Source organism: Anthonomus grandis, chromosome 20 (assembly GCF_022605725.1).
Source record: "Anthonomus grandis grandis chromosome 20, icAntGran1.3, whole genome shotgun sequence".
In the NCBI taxonomy this organism is placed as follows: Eukaryota; Metazoa; Arthropoda; class Insecta; order Coleoptera; family Curculionidae; genus Anthonomus; species Anthonomus grandis.
The window spans coordinates 7180598-7205774 of record NC_065565.1 but is presented as its reverse complement, the minus strand read 5'-3'; the positions used below and the strand labels follow the sequence as shown (position 1 = coordinate 7205774).

The 25177-nt window shown below is 34.2% G+C and overlaps 2 protein-coding genes across 2 annotated transcripts in view; one reads left to right on the top strand and one right to left on the bottom strand.

Annotated features, from left to right (window-relative positions):
• The window catches only part of LOC126747863 (uncharacterized), a 97679-nt gene that overhangs the window by 23337 nt on the left and 49165 nt on the right, over nt 1-25177 (top strand). The window lies entirely within an intron of this gene.
• LOC126747860 (formin-binding protein 4-like) lies at nt 144-25146 on the bottom strand. The gene is made up of 10 exons (XM_050456766.1): nt 24895-25146; nt 23900-24284; nt 23743-23848; nt 20498-20684; nt 17466-18016; nt 16924-17057; nt 3728-4044; nt 3402-3514; nt 362-514; nt 144-292 (listed from the first exon to the last, which is right to left on the bottom strand). Exons 1-10 carry the CDS (start codon nt 24977-24979, stop codon nt 200-202), a joined length of 2124 nt encoding a protein of 707 aa, XP_050312723.1. The 5' UTR covers nt 24980-25146; the 3' UTR covers nt 144-199.

Here is a 25177-nt window from a genome sequence, read left to right as displayed (position 1 = left end):
GAGGCGCGTTAATTAAGCGCGCTCTCTCTCTCTCTCTGTCTCTGTCCCACTGTATTAGTTTGACGCAATTTATATACAGGTCGGAGGACACGCTCGGTAATCGCGTGCGAACTTAGGGGGGGGGGGCAAAACAAACGCTAGCGTAAAAATTATTATTATTATTATTATTATTACTATTTACAGAAATTTAAAGACACTTTCAATCCTTATAAGTCTTCTGGACGCTCTTCCACTTCTCCACCAGTTCGGACACGCCCTTCTTTTTCATGGTGAGCCCTTGGGCCAACTTCACCTGTAATTAATTATGTCATAATATGCAAACCCCCCTCCCTCTCCAGAGGATTTAATTAATTAATTAGACCTTTTTCCTTTTTTTCTTAATTAATTCCGGGTTTTGTGGCAGTGACGTGTCTGGTGGTGACGTCGGTGCGTTTTGCGGGGTCTCAGTGACCTCGGCGATTTCCGAGTAAAACGAGTCCAAAGCGGTGGAGAGGGTGTCCGATGGTACCGCGTCCTATATATAAATAAAAATCGGTTATGCAGCACTGCCCTAAGGCGTTTGAAATTTTTAGTGTAGAACGATGGTTTTGCTCTCAAGTCCGTCCTCGGGAAGTATTTGTTGTTGGAGTGAAGGAATTATGGAAGTATTCCAGGTGGTTCGTGAGTTATGGGCGAAAATGGACTGCGGGGGGGGGGAGAGAGTTCGGAAAAATTCAATTTATTCAAAACCTATGGGAAATTTTAGAGTTTTTATTTTTGTACTGGATGCCCCCTTTAAGGGCAAAAATAAAAGTATTTTATACATTTTTTCGAAAAATGACCAATAAGGGAGTTATTGACATTTTTTGGTTTTCGGGTCAAAACTGGCTAAAAATTGGAAAATTTTGAAAAATTGTCCGATTCAAAAAAATTTTTTTGCTGTGTATTCCTCATGAAAATCCTATCAAAAAACTCTTATGACAAAACTCTCTATTTCCCATAGGAAAGCTAAAAAAAAATAAAAAGTGTGCATTATCGAAATTAAAGGGGTACACCCATGATTTTTCTTTAAAAATCACATTTTAATTTTTTTTTAAAAAACTATGGGTCTGAGAGAAATACTGTTTATATAAAAGTTGTTTGGAATTATGCATATTATCTTAATAAATTAAAATTATAAGTCTATTTGCCATACAGTGGGAGAAAATCCCAAAAAACCTCAAAACCAAAAAACTCAATTTTCTCAAAATCTATGGGAAATTTTAGAATTTTTATTTTTGCAATGGATACTCCCTTTAAGGGTAAAATTAAAAGTATCTTAGACATTTTTTCGAAAAACCACTAATAAAAGAGTTATTGGCGTTTTTCGGTTTTTGGCCAAAACTGGCTCAAAAATTGGAAATTTTTCAAAAATTGTCCGGATCCAAAAATTTTTTTACTGTGTATTCCTCATGATAATTCAATCAAAAAACTCTTATAGCAAAACTCTCTATTTCCCATAGGAAAGCTAAAAAAAAATAAAAAGTGTGCATTATAGAAACTAAAAGGGTACACCCATGATTTTTCTCTAAAAATCACATTTTAATTTTTTACAAAAAAACTATGGGTCTGAGAGAAATATTGTTTATATAAAAGTTGTTTGGAATCATGCAGAGTATCTGTGGAAATAAAAATTATAATTTTATTTTCCATACAGTGGGAGAAAATCCCAAAAAACCTCAAAACCAAAAAACTCAATTTTCTCAAAATCTATAGGAAATTTTAGAGTTTTTATTTTTGCAATGGATACTCCCTTTAAGGGCAAAATTAAAAGTATTTTAGTAATTTTTTCGAAAAATGACTAATAAAGGAGTTATTGGCATTTTTCGGTTTTTGGCCAAAACTGGCTAAAAATTGGAAAATTTTGAAAAATTGTCCGAATCCAAAAATTTTTTTGCTGTGTATTGCTCATAAAAAACCAATCAAAAAACTCTTATATCAAAACTCTCTATTTCCCATAGGAAAGCTAAAAAAAAATAAAAAGTGTGCATTATAGAAACTAAAGGGGTACACCCATGATTTTTCTCTAAAAATCACATTTTAATTTTTTACAAAAAAACTATGGGTCTGAGAGAAATATTGTTTATATAAAAGTTGTTTGGAATTATGCAGAGTATCTGTAGAAAAAAAAATTATAATTTTATTTTCAATACAGTGGGAGAAAATCCCAAAAAACCTCAAAATCAAAAAACTCAATTTTCTCAAAATTTATGGGAAATTTTAGAGTTTTTATTTTTGCAATGGATACTCCCTTTAAGGGCAAAATTAAAAGTATTTTTGACATTTTTTCGAAAAACCACTAATAAAAGAGTTATTGGCGTTTTTCGGTTTTTGGCCAAAACTGGCTCAAAAAATGGAAAATTTTAAAAAATTGTCCGAATCCAAAAATTTTTTTGCTGTGTATTCCTCATGATAATTCAATCAAAAAACTCTTATAGCAAAACTCTCTATTTCCCATAGGAAAGCTAAAAAAAAATAAAAAGTGTGCATTATCGAAACTAAAGGGGTACACCCATGATTTTTCTCTAAAAATCACATTTTAATTTTTTTTTTAAAAACTATGGGTCTGAGAGAAATATTGTTTATATAAAAGTTGTTTGGAATTATGCATATTATCTTAATAAATTAAAATTATAAGTCTATTTTCAATACAGTGGGAGAAAATCCCAAAAAACCTCAAAACCAAAAAACTCAATTTTCTCAAAATGTATGGGAAATTTTAAAATTTTTATTTTTGCAATGGATACTTCCTTTAAGGGCAAAATTAGAAGTATTTTTGACATTTTTTCGAAAAACGACTAATAAAGGAGTTATTGCAATTTTTCGGTTTTTGGCCAAAACTTGCTCGAAAATTGGAAAATTTTGAAAAATTGTCCGAATCCAAAAATTTTTTTGCTGTGTATTCCCCATGATAATTCAATCAAAAAACTCTTATAACAAAACTCTCTATTTCCCATAGGAAAGCTAAAAAAAAATAAAAAGTGCAATTATCACAAGAGTCATGGAACTAGACCTTGACCGACCAAATTGCCTCTAACTCGGGGAGTTTTTGAGGTACAAAAAGCGTTTTGGTATCGAATTGTTCGAAAACAAACACACTTTCTTGTGCAAAAACTCTTTTAAGCCAACTCCAACTACTTCTCAAAATATCCTCAAAAAAATTGAACATTTACTTTAAAAAATTACCAAAAAAAAAAAAAAGCAGGCCCCAACTAAAACTACCATAACTCCCAAAGTTTTCAACCTAGAACGACGTTTTTACCCTCAAATCCATCCTCAAGAATCCCATTATATTACTGTAAAAAAATCATTAAAATATCCCCAGCGGTTCCCAAGTTATCCCCAAAAATACGTAAAAAAAAAAAAAAAAAAAAATCACTCACCTCGACCAAGAGGTCCACCCCGGGCGGAAGGGGTTGCGACGGTAAACCGGCCGGGGGCGGCGGGGGTTGCAACGGCAACTTGATTTGTTGAGGTAATAATGGCAAGGGAACGTCTAACATTAAATTGGAAAATAAACAACAAATTAATAATAATAATAATAATAATAATAATAATAATAATAAATCATCTTTGATTTGCATAAGATAGGTGGCAACTTGCCGGTAAGGCGTCTTACTCTATCGAAAGCCTGTGAGAAATCAATGAAAACACTATCAAATTAAGAAGTGACCTTTGAACCCTATAAGAATTTTAAACACTACATTACCCATAGTGATTATAGGCGGGGGCGGTGGGGTGGGGCTGCGTATTTGGGGCGGCGAGGGCGGCTCGGGGGGCAACTGGGGGCCGAAAACAACCGGCGGCGGCGAAGAAGTACCGCCCCCTTCGCCGTCCTTTGCCCCCGCCAGTAAATCTCCCTGTCCCTCCCCCTCCTCTTCTTCCTCCCTATTGTTGTCGTCGGGCGGTGGGGGCGGAGTGGTCGAGATGTCCATTGCGTCGTCGCAACGGGTCACGTCCGGTTCCGGGTACTTCCACTGACTGACACCGGAGGTCGGGTTTTGGTAGTAATAACGTTTATGCGACCTAAAATGCGAGTTAAGACGAGGGTGATAGAGATGGAGAGAGTGGCCGAGTCACTTCTCTTGTGTATAAAGAGCCATAGGCGTGGCTTTATAATCATGACGGTTCAATTGTAAAGTAAACATGTTAGTAAGAGAGAGAGAGAGAAGAGTTTCTCTGGTTTTACTTTATCGTAGAACGGAACATCCGTGTGACGTTTCTATAGTGAAATCCATCCTCAGGAACTTCTTTATTTGGTGATGAAAGAATTATGAAAATATTCCCAGTGGTTCCAAAGTTACACCCAAAAATGTCATATTTAGTCCGGGCGCTCCTGTAATAAAACCTCCCATATCTCGGCTCCTGTTGCAAGAATTTCAACGATTTTTTAAATATAGTTAGAGGCATCTTCCAGGGACCAATGAACCAAAAATCGCACGATTTTGACGACTAGAACCCACGATACTCGCTAATATACATGAGGGAAATATTAGTTTTAGTCCAGGCGCTCCTGTAATAAAAACTCACTTATTGAAGATGAAAGTTTGCAAAAAAATATGCCTTAACCAAAAGTGCCATAACTTCAGGAATTTTTGGTCTAGAACGACGTTTCTACCCTCAAATCCATCCTCAGGAACTGGATTATATAACTGTGAAAAAATTATGAAAATATTCCCAGTGGTTCCAAAGTTACACCCAAAAATGTCATAGAAGCCGTGTTTAGTCCGGGCGCTTCTGTAATAAAACCTCCCATATCTCGGCTCCTAAGGCAAGAATTTCAACAATTTTTTAAATATACTTAGAGGCATCTTCCAGGGACCAATAAACCAAAAATCACATGATATTGACTAACGTACTTGGTTTAGTCCAGGCGCTCTTGTAATAAAAACTCACTTATTGAAGATGATGAGAGTTTGTAAAAAAATATGCCTCAACTATAAGTGCCATAACTCCAGGAATTTTTGGTCTAGAACGACGTTTCTACCCTCAAATCCATCCTCAGACATTGCATTATATTACTGTGAAAAAATTATGAAAATATTCCCAGTGGTTCCAAAGTTACACCCAAAAATGTCATATTTAGTCCGGGCGCTCCTGTAATAAAACCTCCCATATCTCGGCTCCTGTTGCAAGAATTTCAACGATTTTTTAAATATAGTTAGAGGCATCGTCCAGGGACCAATGAACCAAAAATCACATGATATTGACTAACGTACTTGGTTTAGTCCAGGCGCTCCTGTAATAAAAACTCACTTATTGCAAATGATGAAAGTTTGCAAAAAAAAATATGCCTCAACTAAAAGTGCCATAACTTCAAGAATTTTTGGTCTAGAAAGACGTTTCTACCCTCAAATCCATCCTCAGACATTGCATTATATTACTGTGAAAAAATTATGAAAATACTCCCAGTGGTTCCAAAGTTACACCCAAAAATGTCATATTTAGTCCGGGCGCTCCTGTAATAAAACCTCCCATATCTCGGCTCCTGTTGCAAGAATTTCAACGATTTTTTAAATATAGTTAGAGGCATCTTTCAGGGACCAATGAACCAAAAATCACATGATATTGACTAACGTACTTGGTTTAGTCCAGGCGCTCCTGTAAATAAAAACTCACTTATTGAAGATGATGAAAGTTTGTAAAAAAATATGCCTCAACTAAAAGTGCCATAACTTCAGGAATTTTTGGTCTAGAAAGACGTTTCTACCCTCAAATCCATCCTCAGACATTGCATTATATTACTGTGAAAAAATTATGAAAATATTCCCAGTGGTTCCAAAGTTACACCCAAAAATGTCATATTTAGTCCGGGCGCTCCTGTAATAAAACCTCCCATATCTCGGCTCCTGTTGCAAGAATTTCAACGATTTTTTAAATATAGTTAGAGGCATCGTCCAGGGACCAATGAACCAAAAATCACATGATATTGACTAACGTACTTGGTTTAGTCCAGGCGCTCCTGTAATAAAAACTCACTTATTGCAAATGATGAAAGTTTGCAAAAAAAAATATGCCTCAACTAAAAGTGCCATAACTTCAAGAATTTTTGGTCTAGAAAGACGTTTCTACCCTCAAATCCATCCTCAGACATTGCATTATATTACTGTGAAAAAATTATGAAAATACTCCCAGTGGTTCCAAAGTTACACCCAAAAATGTCATAGAAGTCATGTTTAGTCAGGGTGCTCCTGTAATAAAACCTCCCATATCTCGGCTCCTGTTGCAAGAATTTCAACGATTTTTTAAATATAATTAGAGGCATCGTCCAGGGACCAATGAACCAAAAATCACATGATATTGACTAACGTACTTGGTTTAGTCCAGGCGCTCCTGTAATAAAAACTCACTTATTGAAGATGATGAAAGTTTGCAAAAAAATATGCCTCAACTAAAAGTGCCATAACTTCAGGAATTTTTGGTCTAGAACGACGTTTCTACCCTCAAATCCATCCTCAGGAACTGGATTATATTACTGTGAAGAAATTATGAAAATATTCCCAGTGGTTCCAAAGTTACACCCAAAAATGTCATATTTAGTCCGGGCGCTCCTGTAATAAAACCTCCCATATCTCGGCTCCTGTTGCAAGAATTTCAACGATTTTTTAAATATAGTTAGAGGCGTCTTCCAGGGACCAATGAACCAAAAATCACATGATATTGACTAACGTACTTGGTTTAGTCCAGGCGCTCCTGTAATAAAAACTCACTTATTGAAGAAGATGAAAGTTTGCAAAAAAATATGCCTCAACTAAAAGTGCCATAACTTTAGGAATTTTTGGTCTAGAAAGACGTTTCTACCCTCAAATCCATCCTCAGGAACTGGATTATATTACTGTGAAAAAATTATGAAAATATTCCAAGTGGTTCCAAAGTTATACCCCAAAATGTCCACTGGTGTCTAAAAATCTTGATGAGTTTAGAAACCTCAAAATTGGCGGTTCTTGGACCTTCAAGGGTAAAATTGCCTCTAACTCAGAGAGTTTTTGAGGTACAAAAACCGTTTTGGTATAGAATTATTGGAAAAAGAACACACTTTCTCAAGCATCAAACCTTTTAAGTCAGGTCCAATTATTTCTCAAAATATTTTTATGAATAGCGAAAATTTATTATGAAAAAATAGGCCCTAACAAAAACTTCCATAACTTCCGAAATTTTTAGGCTAGAGGGACGTTTCTACCCTCAAATCCATCCTCAGGAATACCATTTTATTTTTGTAAAAAAATTATGAAAATATTCCCAGTGGTTATAAAGTTATGCCCAAAAATGTCCACTGGTGTCTAAAAATCTTGATGAGTTTAGAAACCTCAAAATTGGCGGTTCTTGGACCTTCAAGGGTAAAATTGCCTCTAACTCAGTGAGTTTTTGAGGTACAAAAACCGTTTTGGTATAGAATTATTGGAAAAAGAACACACTTTCTCAAGCATCAAACCTTTTAAGTCAGGCCCAATTATTTCTCAAAATATTCCTATAAGTAGCGAAAATGTATTATGAAAAAATAGGTCCTGACAAAAACTTCCATAACTTCCAGAATTTTTAGGCCAGAGGGACGTTTCTACCCTCAAATCCATCCTCAGGAATGCCATTTTATTACTGTAAAAAAATTATGAAAATATTCCCAGTGATTCCAAAGTTATGCCCAAAAATGTCCTACAATACGAGTTCAAAAAACTGAAATTGGACCTCAATGGACAAAATTGCCTCTAACTCAAAGAGTTTTTGAGGTACAAAAACCGTTTTGGTATTGAATTATTGGAAAAAGAACACACTTCCTTGGACATCAACCCTTTTAATCCAATTCCAATTATTTCTCAAAATATTCTCAAAAATATAGGCCATCTACTATAAAAAGATATGCCCCGACAAAAACTGTCATAACTTCCAAAATCCTTCACCTAGACGGACGTTTCTACCCTCAAATCAATCCTCAGGAACCCCATAATATCACTGTAAAAAAATCATACAAATCCCCCAAGTGGTTCCTAAGTTATCTGGTGTTTTCTTTGATAAAATACTCTACCTGTCTGGTTCATTTAGCACAAACAAATTATCGTTAATATTATTTATGACTTTTTAAAATGAAAATTGCACAATATACAAGATTCATTCCATCCGATCTGCTGGGGGTCCGGTTCGTCATCGGAGCATCCCTTCCACCTAAATAATAATAAATGTCAGTATTATTATTACGTGAAATTTATTATTATAATAAAAAATCGTCTACAAACCTTATCGTCAAAACCCCCTTTCACTGGAAGCACCGATTTAATTACAAGGAAAATCACTTATGTAACGGTAAATTAACGCCCCCCCAGTTAAATTAATTAATTAATTAATATGGCGTAACTAATCCTAAAATAATATGGCCAATGGTAGTATTTGCAAAAAGGCTTTATTAACTCTTAAAAGACATTTAATGTGGTCGAATGTTTGGTGTAGACTTCCCGAAGGCGTGCGACAAGGTGCATAATGAGTTAAACAAAGACATACATACATACGTATCGAATAATTAGTGTGTTAAACAGAGATACTGCGCGATCCAGAAATCCAAACCGAACACTCGACACATGAGCGAAATATTTATTAAAGATGCTCACCTTGACCGCTTCTTTGGTCCACCCGGTGTCTTTGCTGATGCGCTCGTCTCTTTTCCTCTCACCAAAAAAAACAAGGATAAAAGAACCTCGTGTTCATGTGTGTCTTTTTTTTTGCGTGTATGTTAGACGTCCGCGAGGACAGGAAAGTTTGACTTGCGAAAAACAAAAAAATGTCCCCAGCGAAAGTGCCATAACTTCCGGAATGTTTGGTCTAGAACGACGTTTTTACCCTCTAAACCATCCTCAGGAATCTCGTTAAATGACTGTGAAAAAATCATGGAAATATCACAAGCGGTTCCAAAGTTATACCCGAAAATGTCATAGAAGTCAAGATGGTTTAGTACGGGCGCTCCTGTAATAAAAGCTCGCATATCTATATATTCTATTGCTAAGTTTTGAAGAAATTTAAGGACGATTTTGAGCAATAGAAGCCCAGATAATGAATGTATATAAGGCTAAAGATTTGTTTAGTCCAGGCGCTCCTGTAATAAAAACTCCTTTATCGAAGATTATGAAAGTTTGCAAAAAATATGTCACAACTAAAAGTGCTATAACTTCCGGAATTTTCGGTCTAAAACGACGTTTTTACCCTCTAAATGATCCTCAGGGATTTCTTAATATTGCGGTGAAAAAATTATGAGAATATTCCCAGTGGTTCCCAAGTTATACCCAAAAATGTCTACTAATGCCTAAAAACTCAATTTGGCAGGTCTTGGACTTCGATGGACACAATTGCTTCTAACTCGAGCAGTTTTTGAGGTAGAAAAAACGTTTTGGTATTAAATTGTTGGGAAAGAAGCATACTTTATTGAGCAAGAACCTTTTCAAGCAAATTCCAATTTAAAAAAAAAATATTCTCAATAAAAGTGGAAATTTACAAAAAAAAAACCTGCCCCAACCAAAAGTGCCATAACTTCCGGAATTTTCGGTCTAGAACGACGTTTTTACCCTCTAAACCATCCTCAGGAAGCCCGCTAAATTACTGCGAAAAAATCATGAAAATATTCCCAGTGATTCCCAAGTTACACCCAAAAATGTCATAGAAGTCAAGATGGTTTAGTACGGGCGCTCCTGTAATAAAAGCTCGCATATCTCAGCTTCTAATGCAAGGATTTCAATGATTTTTCATATATAGTTAAAGACATCTTTGAGGGATTATTGTATTAAAAAATTACACGATATTGACTATAAAGTACTTTGTTTAGTCCAGGCGCTCCTGTAATAAAAACTCCCTTATTGAAGATGAAAGTTTGCAAAAAATATGTCACAACTAAAAGTGCCATAACTTCCGGAATTTTTGGTCTAGAACGACGTTTTTACCCTCTAAACCATCATCAGGAATCCCGTTAAATTACTGTGAAAAAATCATGAAAATATTCCCAGTGGTTCCCAAGTTACACCCAAATATGTCCACTGGTGTCTAAACTCTTGATGTTGCAATAACTGAAATTTGGCAGCTCTTGGACCTTGTCGGACAAAATTGCCTCTAACTCAAAAAGTTTTTGAGGTATAAAAAGCGTTTTGGTATCGAATTGTTGGAAAACAAACACACTTTCTTGTGCAAAAACTCTTTTAAGTCAACTCCAATTATTTATCAAAATATCGTCAAGAAAAGTGGACATTCAGTATGAAAATTTGCAAAAAAACATGTCTCAACCAAAAGCGCCATAACTTCCGGAATTTTCGGTCTAGAACGACGTTTTTACCCTCAAATCCATCCTCAGGGATCCCGTTAAATTACTGTGAAAAAATTAGGAAAATATTCCCAGTGGTTCCCAAGTTATACCCAAAAATGTCATAGAAGTCAAGATAGTTTAGTACGGGCGCTCCTGTAATAAAAGCTCGCATATCTCAGCTTCTAATGCAAGGATTTCAATGATTTTTCATATATAGTTAAAGACATCTTTGAGGGATTATTGTATTAAAAAATTACACGATATTGACTATAAAGTACTTTGTTTAGTCCAGGCGCTCCTGTAATAAAAACTCCCTTATCGAAGATGAAAGTTTGCAAAAAATATGTCACAACTAAAAGTGCCATAACTTCCGGAATTTTTGGTCTAGAACGACGTTTTTACCCTCAAATCCATCCTCAAGAATCCCATTATATTACTGTGAAAAAATCATGAAAATATTCCCAGTGGTTCCCAAGTTACACCCAAATATGTCCACTGGTGTCTAAACTCTTGATGTTGCAATAACTCAAATTTGGCAGCCCTTGGACCTTGTTGGACAAAATTGCCTCTAACTCAAAAAGTTTTTGAGGTATAAAAAGCGTTTTGGTATTGAATTGTTGGAAAATGAAGACACTTTCTTGTGCAAAAACTCTTTTAAGTCAATTCCAATTATTTATCAAAATATCGTCAAGAAAAGTGGACATTCAGTATGAAAATTTGCAAAAAAACATGCCTCAACCAAAAGTACCATAACTTCCGGAATTTTTGGCCTAGAACGACGTTTTTACCCTCAAATCCATCCTCAGGAATCCCGTTAAATTACTGCGAAAAAATCATGAAAATATTCCCAGTGGTTCCCAAGTTACACCCAAATATGTCCACTGGTGTCTAAAATCTTGATGTTGCAATAACTCAAATTCGGCAGCTCTTGGACCTTGTTGGACAAAATTGCCTCTACCTCAAAAAGTTTTTGAGTTATAAAAAGCGTTTTGGTATCCAATTGTTGGAAAATGAACACACTTTCTTGTGCAAAAACTCTTTTAAGTCAATTCCATTTATTTATCAAAATATCCTCCACAAAAGTGGACATTCAGTATGAAAATTTGCAAAAAAACATGCCTCAACCAAAAGTGCCATAACTTCCGGAATTTTTGGCCTAGAACGACGTTTTTACCCTCTAAACCATCCTCAGGAACGCCGTTAAATTACTGTGAAAAAATTAGGAAAATATTCCCAGTGGTTCCCAAGTTACACCCAAAAATGTCGTAGAAGTCAAGATAGTTTAGTACGGGCGCTCCTGTAATAAAAGCTCGTATATTTCAGCACCTTTTGGCAGGAATTTTGATGTTTTTTTTTTAAAATAGACCTGAAACTGAACATCTCATGATTTTGCGCACTAGAATCCATGATCAATAACATATTTAGTCCAGGCGTCCCTGTCACAAAAACCCCCGTATCTCAGCTTCTAATGTAACGATTTCGATGATTTTTTAAATATAGTTAGGGAGGTCTTCTAGGGATCAATGGGCCAAAAATCACACGATTTTGACCACTAAAACCCGTGGTACTCGCTAATATACTTTGAAGTGAATATTTAGTCCAAGCGTCCCTGTCATAAAAGTTCTCATAACTCAGCTTCTAACGCAAGGATTTCAATGATTTTTCATATATAGTTAGAGACATCTTTGAGGGATTATTGTATTAAAAAATTACACGATATTGACTATAAAGTACTTTGTTTAGTCCAGGCGCTCCTGTAATAAAAACTCCCTTATCGAAGATGATGAAAGTTTGTAAAAAATATGTCACAACTAAAAGTGCCATAACTTCCGGAATTTTTGGTCTAAAACGACGTTTTTACCCTCAAATCCATCCCCAGGAATCCCATTATATTACTGTAAAAAAATCATGAAAATATTCCCAGTGGTTCCCAAGTTACACCCAAATATGTCCACTGGTGTCTAAAATCTTGATGTAGCAATAACTCAAATTTGGCAGCCCTTGGACCTTGTTGGACAAAATTGCCTCTACCTCAAAAAGTTTTTGAGGTATAAAAAGTGTTTTGGTATCGAATTGTTCGAAAACAAACACACTTTCTTGTGCAAAAACTCTTTTAAGTCAATTCCAATTATTCATCAAAATATCGTCAAGAAAAGTGGACCTTCAGTGTGAAAATTTGCAAAAAAACATGCCTCAACAAAAAGTGCCATAACTTCCGGAATTTTTGGTCTAGAACGACGTTTTTACCCTCTAAACCATCCTCAGGAATCCCGTTAAATTACTGTGCAAAAATCATGAAAATATTCCCAGTGGTTCCCAAGTTACACCCAAATATGTCCACTGGTGTCTAAAATCTTGATGTTACAATAACTCAAATTTGGCAGCTCTTAGACCTTGTTGGACAAAATTGCCTCTACCTCAAAAAGTTTTTGAGTTATAAAAAGCGTTTTGGTATGGAATTGTTGGAAAACAAACACACTTTCTTGTGCAAAAACTCTTTTAAGTCAATTCCAATTATTCATCAAAATATCGTCAAGAAAAGTGGACATTCAGTGTGAAAATTTGCAAAAAAACATGCCTCAACCAAAAGTGCCATAACTTCCGGAATTTTTGGGCTAGAACGACGTTTTTACCCTCTAAACCATCCTCAGGGATCCCGTTAAATTACTGTGCAAAAATCATGAAAATATCACCAGCGGTTCCAAAGTTACACCCAAAAATGTCATAGAAGTCAAGATAGTTTAGTACGGGCGCTCCTGTAATAAAAGCTCGCATATCTCAGCTTTTAATGCAAGGATTTCAATGAATTTTCATATATAGTTAGAGACATCTTTGAGGGATTATTGTATTAAAAAATTACACGATATTGACTATAAAGTACTTTGTTTAGTCCAGGCGCTCCTGTAATAAAAACTCCCTTATCGAAGATGAAAGTTTGCAAAAAATATGTCACAACTAAAAGTGCCATAACTTCCGAAATTTTTGGCCTAGAACGACGTTTTTACCCTCTAAACCATCCTCAGGAATCCCGTTAAATTACTGTGAAAAAATTATTAAAATATCACCAGTGGTTTCCAAGTTACACCCAAATATGTCCACTGGTGTCTAAAATCTTGATGTTGCAATAACTCAAATTTGGCAGCCCTTGGACCTTGTTGGACAAAATTGCCTCTACCTCAAAAAGTTTTTGAGGTATAAAAAGCATTTTGGTATGGAATTGTTCGAAAACAAACACACTTTCTTGTGCAAAAACTCTTTTAAGTCAATTCCAATTATTCATCAAAATATCGTCAAGAAAAGTGGACATTCACTATGAAAATTTGCAAAAAAACATGCCTCAACAAAAAGTGCCATAACTTCCGGAATTTTTGGTCTAGAACGACGTTTTTACCCTCTAAACCATCCTCAGGAATCCCGTTAAATTACTGTGAAAAAATTATTAAAATATCACCAGTGGTTTCCAAGTTACACCCAAATATGTCCACTGGTGTCTAAAATCTTGATGTTGCAATAACTCAAATTTGGCAGCCCTTGGACCTTGTTGGACAAAATTGCCTCTACCTCAAAAAGTTTTTGAGGTATAAAAAGCATTTTGGTATGGAATTGTTCGAAAACAAACACACTTTCTTGTGCAAAAACTCTTTTAAGTCAATTCCAATTATTCATCAAAATATCGTCAAGAAAAGTGGACATTCAGTGTGAAAATTTGCAAAAAAACATGCCTCAACCAAAAGTGCCATAACTTCCGGAATTTTTGGGCTAGAACGACGTTTTTACCCTCTAAACCATCCTCAGGGATCCCGTTAAATTACTGTGCAAAAATCATGAAAATATCACCAGCGGTTCCAAAGTTACACCCAAAAATGTCATAGAAGTCAAGATAGTTTAGTACGGGCGCTCCTGTAATAAAAGCTCGCATATCTCAGCTTTTAATGCAAGGATTTCAATGAATTTTCATATATAGTTAGAGACATCTTTGAGGGATTATTGTATTAAAAAATTACACGATATTGACTATAAAGTACTTTGTTTAGTCCAGGCGCTCCTGTAATAAAAACTCCCTTATCGAAGATGAAAGTTTGCAAAAAATATGTCACAACTAAAAGTGCCATAACTTCCGAAATTTTTGGCCTAGAACGACGTTTTTACCCTCTAAACCATCCTCAGGAATCCCGTTAAATTACTGTGAAAAAATTATTAAAATATCACCAGTGGTTTCCAAGTTACACCCAAATATGTCCACTGGTGTCTAAAATCTTGATGTTGCAATAACTCAAATTTGGCAGCCCTTGGACCTTGTTGGACAAAATTGCCTCTACCTCAAAAAGTTTTTGAGGTATAAAAAGCATTTTGGTATGGAATTGTTCGAAAACAAACACACCTTCTTGTGCAAAAACTCTTTTAAGTCAATTCCAATTATTCATCAAAATATCGTCAAGAAAAGTGGACATTCACTATGAAAATTTGCAAAAAAACATGCCTCAACAAAAAGTGCCATAACTTCCGGAATTTTTGGTCTAGAACGACGTTTTTACCCTCTAAACCATCCTCAGGAATCCCGTTAAATTACTGTGAAAAAATTATGAAAATATTTCCAGTGGTTCCCAAGTTACACCCAAAAATGTCATAGAAGTCAAGATGGTTTAGTACGGGCGCTCCTGTAATAAAAGCTCGCATATCTCAGCACCTTTTGGCAGGAATTTTGATGTTTTTTTTTTTAAATAGACCTGAAACTGAACACCTCACGATTTTGCGCACTAGAATCCATGATCAATAACATATTTAGTCCAGGCGTCCCTGTCACAAAAACCCCCGTATCTCAGCTTCTAATGTAACGATTTCGATGATTTTTTAAATATAGTTAGGGAGGTCTTCTAGGGATCAATGGGCCAAAAATCACACGATTTTGACCACTAAAACCCGTGGTACTCGCTAATATACTTTGAAGTGAATATTTAGTCCAAGCGTCCCTGTCATAAAAGTTCTCATAACTCAGCTTCTAACGCAAGGATTTCAATGATTTTTCATATATAGTTAGAGACATCTTTGAGGGATTATTGTATTAAAAAATTACACGATATTGACTATAAAGTACTTTGTTTAGTCCAGGCGCTCCTGTAATAAAAACTCCCTTATCGAAGATGATGAAAGTTTGTAAAAAATATGTCACAACTAAAAGTGCCATAACTTCCGGAATTTTTGGTCTAAAACGACGTTTTTACCCTCAAATCCATCCCCAGGAATCCCATTATATTACTGTAAAAAAATCATGAAAATATTCCCAGTGGTTCCCAAGTTTGCACCCAAATATGTCCACTGGTGTCTAAAATCTTGATGTAGCAATAACTCAAATTTGGCAGCCCTTGGACCTTGTTGGACAAAATTGCCTCTACCTCAAAAAGTTTTTGAGGTATAAAAAGTGTTTTGGTATCGAATTGTTCGAAAACAAACACACTTTCTTGTGCAAAAACTCTTTTAAGTCAACTCCATTTATTTATCAAAATATCGTCAAGAAAAGTGAACATTTAGTATGAAAATTTGCAAAAAAACATGCCTCAACCAAAAGTGCCATAACTTCCGGAATTTTTGGCCTAGAACGACGTTTTTACCCTCAAATCCATCCTCAGGAATCCCGTTAAATTACTGTGAAAAAATTAGGAAAATATTCCAAGGGGTTCCCAAGTTACACCCAAAAATGTCATAGAAGTCAAGATAGTTTAGTACGGGCGCTCCTGTAATAAAAGCTCGCATATCTCAGCTTCTAATGCAAGGATTTCAATGATTTTTCATATATAGTTAGAGACATCTTTGAGGGATTATTGTATTAAAAAATTACACGATATTGACTATAAAGTACTTTGTTTAGTCCAGGCGCTCCTGTAATAAAAACTCCCTTATCGAAGATGATGAAAGTTTGCAAAAAATATGTCAGAACTAAAAGTGCCATAACTTCCGGAATTTTTGGCCTAAAAAGACGTTTTTACCCTCAAATCCATCCTCAGGAATCCCGTTAAATTACTGTAAAAAAATCACGAAAATATTCCCAGTGGTTCCCAAGTTACACCCAAATATGTCCACTGGTGTCTAAAATCTTGATGTTACAATAACTCAAATTTGGCAGCTCTTAGACCTTGTTGGACAAAATTGCCTCTACCTCAAAAAGTTTTTGAGGTATAAAAAGCATTTTGGTATGGAATTGTTCGAAAACAAACACACTTTCTTGTGCAAAAACTCTTTTAAGTCAATTCCATTTATTTATCAAAATATCCTCCACAAAAGTGGACATTCAGTATGAAAATTTGCAAAAAAACATGCCTCAACAAAAAGTGCCATAACTTCCGGAATTTTCGGTCTAGAACGACGTTTTTACCCTCTAAACCATCCTCAGGAATCCCATTATATTACTGTAAAAAAATCATGAAAAAATTTCCAGTGGTTCCCAAGTTACACCCAAATATGTCCACAAAAAACGAGCTAGAACATCAATTTTTCAAGAAACCCTCTTTTTTTTTTACCACTCGCATAACATACAGGCAAAACGACCCATATCGAATAACGAGGTCTAAAGGGACGGGGATAAAACGTGGGACAGACGGGGGAACCCTTTAATCTTAAATTTGTATGATGCGTACCTATCCCACTGCAGCAGCCAACCCTCGGGAGCCGCTTCCTTTTCCAACTTCACCAAATCGGAGCAGATCCCTCCGAGCCACTTGTACAAGTAGGACAACTTCAGACCCCCCTCCTTCATGGCTACGAACAACGTCTGAAAATAACGCCAGTCAGCATTTAGAAGAGAGAGAGAGAGACATGGAGAGGCCCGCCCGTTCGCCAGACCTTAACCTACTTGACTTTTACTTTTATAATAATATTACTTCCCTTTTGATCCCCGTTGATTTCTTAACGCAGAATTTAGGAGAGAGAGAGGGACGGACAGGCCCGCTCGTTCACCAGACCTTAACCTACTTGACTTTTTTTTTTAAATAATATTAATTATTTATTACTATTTGACACGAATTCCCTTATGATTGTCTTAACGCAGAATTTAGAAGAGAGAGAGACGAACAGGCCCGCCCGTTCGCCAGACCTTGACCTACTGGACTTTTACTTTTTTTTGGATTATATATGAACGAAACACACTTAAAGAGTTTTATTAGAAAAAACTGAAACTTACCTCTGCTTGTATGAGCATGACTTGCACGGGTAAGACAGCCTCCCGTCCCTCACCCAGGAACAACAGCTTTTCCCTAAGGATATTGTAATCGTCTTCCGTCTCTTTCTGGTTCACTTTAACCTCCTGCTCTTGCACGTCATTTTTATGAACCAGGGAGGGTTCCTCGGGATCAGACTTAACGAACAGGACCCCACCCTTTTGGAACCCCGGATAAACGGGACCTCGAGTGGAACCCAGCTCTACTGTGGGGTTTTCCTCCTCCTTGGACCTCTTGATGGAGTTGTTCACTAAGGAAATCCCGATGCGACGTTTTCTTTGAAACGCTTTATTGTCGAATTCGTTGTTTTCCGCTGCTGGACCGTCGGGTTCTTTCGGGGGTTCCGGTGCTGAGGGTTCTGGACTAATAAAGTCTTTGACGTTGATCGGTTGGGTTATGGGGAATAATGTGCTGACGTGCGCGGTTTCGGTTGTAGTTGGCGGAATCGGAAATAAATTGTGTTTTGGCTCAGTGGGGCCTTCGGAGTCGCTCGGTTCTGATTCACTGTTGTAACCTTGAAATTGGATCGACATTTGTTGCTTGGTTGGCACAGAAATAGTGAAATGAGACAAAAAATCCTCAGTAACTCTTTTATTTTTCGTTTTACGATTAAATGTTATTCTTTATGATTTGTTCGATTTTTTGATTGGAATTCGATGCTCAAAGAAAATTTTCAATATTCCCAATAGTTTTCGAGAAAATCAGGAAAAACTGTTAAAAGGTTTTTCCCAATTTTCCGGAAAACTGTTGAACCTAAAAATTATTTTTCTATTGCATCTGATGCGCATTGAAATTCCCAACATCTTTTGTTTTAACGATTTTTTTCTCCAACCAATAGTTTTCCAGAAAAAAAATAAAAAGCGAAATTATGAACATTTTTCCATGGATTTTTTCCAGGAAGACTCTTTTGGGTATAACTTTTTTCAGGTACATTTTCCAAAAAAGTTTTATAAGACTTTTTTGTTGTTTTTTAAGCGATTTATCGATTTCCAAAAAAAAAATTCAAATTTTTCCAAAAATTTTTTTTTTTCAAATTTTTCACCCAAAAATTTTTCAATTTTTCAAAAATCCCCCATAACTTCTTTAATTTAAGATTTACGAGAAAATGTTATTCTTTATAATTTGTTCTATTTTTGATGAGGAATCCAATGCTGCAAGAAAATCTTTAATATACCCAATAGTTTTCGAGAAAATGAGGAAAAACTGTTTATAGGTTTTTCCAGATTTTCTGGAAAACTATTGAAGATAGAAATTATTTTTTTATTGCATTTGATGCAAATTGATAATCCAAACAACTTTTATTAAAACAATTTTTTTCTCCAACCAATAGTTTTCCCGGAAAAAAATAAAAACTGAAAAAATGGAAACTTTCCAATGGGTACCCCTTTGGATTTTTGACACAGGGAAATTAGGGCATAACTTTTTTTCGGTGCATTTTCCAAAAAAGTTTTATGAGACTTTTTTGTTGTTTTTTAAGCGATTTATCGATTTCCAAAAAAAAATTCAAATTTTTCCAAAAATTTTTTTTTTCAAATTTTTCACCCATAAATTTTCAAAAATCCCCCATAACTTCTTTAATTTGAGATTTACGACAAAATGTTATTCTACACGATTTGTTCTATTTTTAACTGGGATTCCAGTGCTAAAAGAAAATTTTCTATATTCCATATAAGACTAAAATTTTCTGACAAATTCAGTTTTTGAGAAATTTCGATGCATTTTACTAAATTTTGGATAACTTCTTTGCTATTAAAGATAGAGTCATGATTCAAAGATCTTTAAGATCTCCAAATCATTTTCTCACTTTTATATAAGAATGAAATTTTTTGAGAAATTGACAGTTTTTGAGTAATTTGAAAATTTTGAATTTTTAGCATGTTTATGATGTCAACACTTCACAAAAATTTAAATAACTTCTTTGCTATTAAAGATAGAGTCATGATTCAAAAACCCTTATGATCTGCATATCATTTTCTCACTTTCATATAAGAATGAAATTTTTTGAGAAATTGACGGTTTTTGAGAAATTTAAAAATTTTGATTTTTTTTGTATATAACTTTTTTCTAGTACGTTTTTCAAAAAAGTTTTATAAAACTTTTTTGATGTTTTTTGAGCGATTTATCGATATCCAAAACAAAAATAAAAATTTCTTCAAAATTTTTTTTTTCAAAATTTTCACCCAAAAATTTTTCGATTTCTCAAAAATCCTCCATAACTCTTTTATTTTTCGATTTACGGCTAAATGTTATTCTTTATGATTTGTTCTATTTTTGAAGAGGAATCCAATGCTGAAAAAAAATCTTTAATATTCCCAATAGTTTTCGAGAGAATGAGGAAAAACTGTTGAGAGGTTTTTCCCAATTTTCCGGAAAACTGTTGGACCTAAAAATTATTTTTCTATTGCATCTGATGCGCATTGGCATTCCAAACAACTTTTGTTTGAACAATTTTTTTCTCCAACCAATAGTTTTCCAGAAAAAAAATAAAAACCGAAATTATGAACATTTTCCTAGGGGTACCCCTTTGGATTTTTTGAGAAAGACTTTTTCGGGAAAATCGACTGTAACTTTTTTTCTGTACATTTTTCAAAAAAGTATTATAAGACTTTTTTGAAGAGTTTTGGGTGCTTTATCAATCTGACAAAGAAAAAAAAAATTTTTTAAAATTTTTTTTTTTCCACTTTTTCACCCAAAATTTTTCAAAAACCTCCCATAACTCCTTTATTTTTCGATTTAGAGCTAAAAGTTATTCTTTATCATTCGTTCTATTTTCAATTTGGAATCCAACGCTAAAAGAAAATTTTCAATATTCCCAACAGTTTTCGAGAAAATCAGGAAAAACTAATAAAAAGTTTTTCCCAATTTTCCAAAAAACCGTTAAACCTAAAAAAAAATTTTTTATAGCATCTGACGCGCCTCGACCATTCAAACAACTTTTGTTCGAACAATGTTTTTCCACAACCAATAGTTTCCCAGAAAAAAACAAAAAACTCACCAGCAACCAAGGAAAATCCAGAAACCCCCTCTTGATGCACTTTCGGACTGGCTATAGTTTCCTTAATAATGTTCTTCACGCTAGAGGGCAGTTCTCCCCCAAGGGTCTTCAGCTCTTTGGCCCTCTGCTGTATTTTAGCCAGCAGATCGTACTCATCATCATCTTCCTCATCATTATCGGACTCATTCTTCGATTGTAACAAACAGGAATTAAATTATTCAAGTATATGCATTGAGCAATAATAATTATTATTATTATTTATTTAAAAATCAGATATTGCGAATCCTCTACTATATAAATAGGAGAACTCTAGCAATTAGTTCATCATTAATAAGCTCCCTCAGGTTGAAAACTACCGAATCATTTATTGCAATGCAATTGTCAGACCGTTTTCTCATCATAGGGAAAAAATGCCATAATTTCCGTATTTTTTCACCGATTTTCATGCAATTTGGCTTATATTATAGGGTTTTTAATTCCAAACAAAAAATGTATCTATAGAAATTTTTGTTAATTTAGTAGTTTTTGCGTAATTAATTTTTTTGAAAAATCTGTCTAAAAAAAAATGAAAAATTGCCGTAACTCCCTTATTTTTGCACCGATTTTCATGCAATTTGGCTCATATTATACAGTTTTTAATTCTAAACAAAAAATGTATCTATAGAAATTTTTGTTAATTTAATAGTTTTTGCGTAATTAATTTTTTTGAAAAATCTGTTTAAAAAAATATGAAAAATTGCCGTAACTCCCTTATTTTTGCACCGATTTTCATGCAATTTGGCTCATATTATACAGTTTTTAATTCCAAACAAAAAATGTATCTATAGAAATTTTTGTTAATTTAGTAGTTTTTGCGTAATTAATTTTTTTGAAAAATCTGTCTAAAAAAAATGAAAAATTGCCCTAACTCCCTTATTTTTGCACCGATTTTCATGCAATTTGGCTCATATTATACAGTTTTTAATTCTAAACAAAAAATGTATCTATAGAAATTTTTGTTAATTTAGTAGTTTTTGCGTAATTAATTTTTTTGAAAAATCTGTCTAAAAAAAATGAAAAATTGCCGTAACTCCCTTATTTTTGCACCGATTTTCATGCAATTTGGCTCATATTATAAAGATTTAATTCTAAACAAAAAATGTATCTATAGAAATTTTTGTTAATTTAGTAGTTTTTGCGTAATTAATTTTTTTGAAAAATCTGTCTAAAAAAAAATGAAAAATTGCCGTAACTCCCTTATTTTTGCACCGATTTTCATGCAATTTGGCTCATATTATACAGTTTTTAATTCTAAACAAAAAATGTATCTATAGAAATTTTTGTTAATTTAGTAGTTTTTGCGTAATTAATTTTTTTGAAAAATCTGTCTAAAAAAAATGAAAAATTGCCGTAACTCCCTTATTTTTGCACCGATTTTCATGCAATTTGGCTCATATTATACAGTTTTTAATTCTAAACAAAAAATGTATCTATAGAAATTTTTGTTAATTTAGTAGTTTTTGCGTAATTAATTTTTTTGAAAAATCTGTCTAAAAAAAATGAAAAATTGCCGTAACTCCCTTATTTTTGCACCGATTTTCATGCAATTTGGCTTATATTATAGGGTTTTTAATTCCAAACAAAAAATGTATCTATAGAAATTTTTGTTAATTTAGTAGTTTTTGCGTAATTAATTTTTTTGAAAAATCTGTCTAAAAAAAAATGAAAAATTGCCGTAACTCCCTTATTTTTGTACCGATTTTCATGCAATTTGGCTCATATTATACAGTTTTTAATTCCAAACAAAAAATGTATCTATAGAAATTTTTGTTAATTTAGTAGTTTTTGCGTAATTAATTTTTTTGAAAAATCTGTCTAAAAAAAAAACGAAAAATTGCCGTAACTCCCTTATTTTTGCACCGATTTTCATGCAATTTGGCTCATATTATACGGTTTTTAATTCTAAACAAAAAATGTATCTATAGAAATTTTTGTTAATTTAGTAGTTTTTGCGTAATTAATTTTTTTGAAAAATTTGTCTAAAAAAAATGAAAAATTGCCGTAACTCCCTTATTTTTGCACCGATTTTCATGCAATTTGGCTCATATTATACAGTTTTTAATTCTAAACAAAAAATGTATCTATAGAAATTTTTGTTAATTTAGTAGTTTTTGCGTAATTAATTTTTTTGAAAAATCTGTCTAAAAAAAATGAAAAATTGCCGTAACTCCCTTATTTTTGCACCGATTTTCATGCAATTTGGCTCATATTATACAGTTTTTAATTCCAAACAAAAAATGTATCTATAGAAATTTTTGTTAATTTAGTAGTTTTTGCGTAATTAATTTTTTTGAAAAATCTGTCTAAAAAAAATGAAAAATTGCCGTAACTCCCTTATTTTTGCACCGATTTTCATGCAATTTGGCTTATATTATACAGTTTTTAATTCCAAACAAAAAATGTATCTATAGAAATTTTTTTTAATTTAGTAGTTTTTGCGTAATTAATTTTTTTGAAAAATCTGTCTAAAAAAAAATGAAAAATTGCCGTAACTCCCTTATTTTTGCACCGATTTTCATGCAATTTGCCTCATATTATACAGTTTTTAATTCTAAACAAAAAATGTATCTATAGAAATTTTTGTTAATTTAGTAGTTTTTGCGTAATTATTTTTTTTGAAAAATCTGTCTAAAAAAAAATGAAAAATTGCCGTAACTCCCTTATTTTTGCACCGATTTTCATGCAATTTGGCTCATATTATACAGTTTTTAATTCCAAACAAAAAATGTATCTATAGAAATTTTTGTTAATTTAGTAGTTTTTGCGTAATTAATTTTTTTGAAAAATCTGTCTAAAAAAAATGAAAAATTGCCGTAACTCCCTTATTTTTGCACCGATTTTCATGCAATTTGGCTCATATTATACAGTTTTTAATTCCAAACAAAAAATGTATCTACAAAAATTTTCATTAACCCAACAGTTTCCTCGTAAATGAATTTTTTCTTAATTAAACCTAACCGAAGACCCTCTCAGTCTGTCAAAGCTACCAAAGACCTTACTCACTAAAACACCTCTGGAATGGCCTCAACTGATAAATGAGATCCAGAAGAAGGTCTGAAACGTTCAATTTTCTGTCCCCATGTCATAGGGAGGGCATAAAAGGCCCTTTTTTGACAAGCCGCTTCGACTGCCTGGAATAAATGAGGAATTACTTCCAGGCAGTCGAAACATCTGTCTCAATAAGGGAAAATAAATGATTCTCTTACCTGAGGCGAAGGTGATTTCTGGGCAACGTTTTCCTCAGGTCCGTTTGCTCGGGGCTCATTGTCCGAGTCACTATCCCCCCCGTATTCAGTTATAAGTTCAATTTTTCTACAAGCATTAATTTAGCACCCACGGCAACGAAATTACTCATCAACTTACTCCTCATCATCATCATCATCCGAATGCACAAGAGGTTTCTTTTTCACCTCACCCTTAATCATTATATTCGATATTATGTTAATATTGCCCCTGTTAGGCCTCTTCTCCTCGGGTTTTATCGCTTCGTGTATCGAGTACACCTTCGCTTTCACTTCGGGTTTCACATCGGAGGGCGAGTACTGGACTTGGGCGGACGGGGGAGGTACAAAGAGGTCCTCCCTGGACCTCCGTCGCTCTTTATCCGTTGATTTTGAGACAAGGGAGGGCTTTTTAGGGGCGTTCTCTGCCGGTTTGTACAACTTCGGGGGCACCCAAGTCACTTCGTCGGTATCGGTGTTCCAGAAGTACGAGTAACCCGTAAGTTCGTCGTAGCATTCTTGCCACACTAAAAATCGTATTGTGCGTTGAGGTTTTGTCCTTTAAGAGGCATCCTCGGGACTGATTTAAGCATTTAGACCGAGAATATAATTATGACACATTAGATCAGTGTGGTCCGCTGGAATGTATGACTTTTCCCTATTGAGTATAAAGATAGTTCTAGGGGGTCTTAGGTCTTTATGTAGCTGTAACTGAAGACTATAAAACCTCGTTAATTAAGCCCCTCTGATGCTATATATGAACGAACTAAAGGAAATTCCTTTCTGGCCTAATAATCTACAAGATTTAACAAGGAATTCATTCTGGATGGAGCAAATGGGGTCTCATTCATTATCCTCAAGTTCCTGGAATAGTTATTCCACGCAGTCGGTAGCAATTTGAGGTTAGGTAACATCGGTTAATAAGTAACTTATTCCAGGCATTTGGGGGCTGAATACTATACTTTAAAGGTGGTAATGACCAAGAAATCAGGTTAAAAGGGCATAAGACTGCCTGGACTAAATGATCGCTTTATTCCAGACACTAGGGGTCGAATTCTACTGTCGACAGTCACATTTAACTTGACACCCCAGTAAAGAGGTTTTTTCTCACTTGTATTACAGTCAATTAGGACTTACCGATCTCCTCTTTTTCCTTACTTTCTTGCTCTTTGGAGGATATTTTATTAATTTCATTGAAAAAGTCGTCCACAGTGGCATCCATGCTACCCTGAGCAGATTCTTATGGTGTTTACACTTAAATAAATATAGGATTTTATTGAAACTTGCACTACTAAGAGGTATAGAGGTAAATATTCATAAATTTTAATTAAATATAGAGCAGATAATAAATTAATTAGGTATTTTTGTATAGAATCATCCTACTATAGAGCATCAAACAAAACATTGTTAATGTCACTGT

Excerpts from the sequence above, each read along its gene's own strand:
- LOC126747860 (XM_050456766.1), bottom strand. The coding sequence starts at position 24,979 with ATGGATGCCACTGTGGACGACTTTTTCAATGAAATTAATAAAATATCC. Across the intron at positions 17,058-17,465 it reads TCATGCTCATACAAGCAGAG|ACGTTGTTCGTAGCCATGAA; the intron begins GTAAGTTTCAGT and ends CGTTATTTTCAG. Across the intron at positions 4,045-16,923 it reads TGGCTGCTGCAGTGGGATAG|GTCGCATAAACGTTATTACT; the intron begins GTACGCATCATA and ends CTCGCATTTTAG.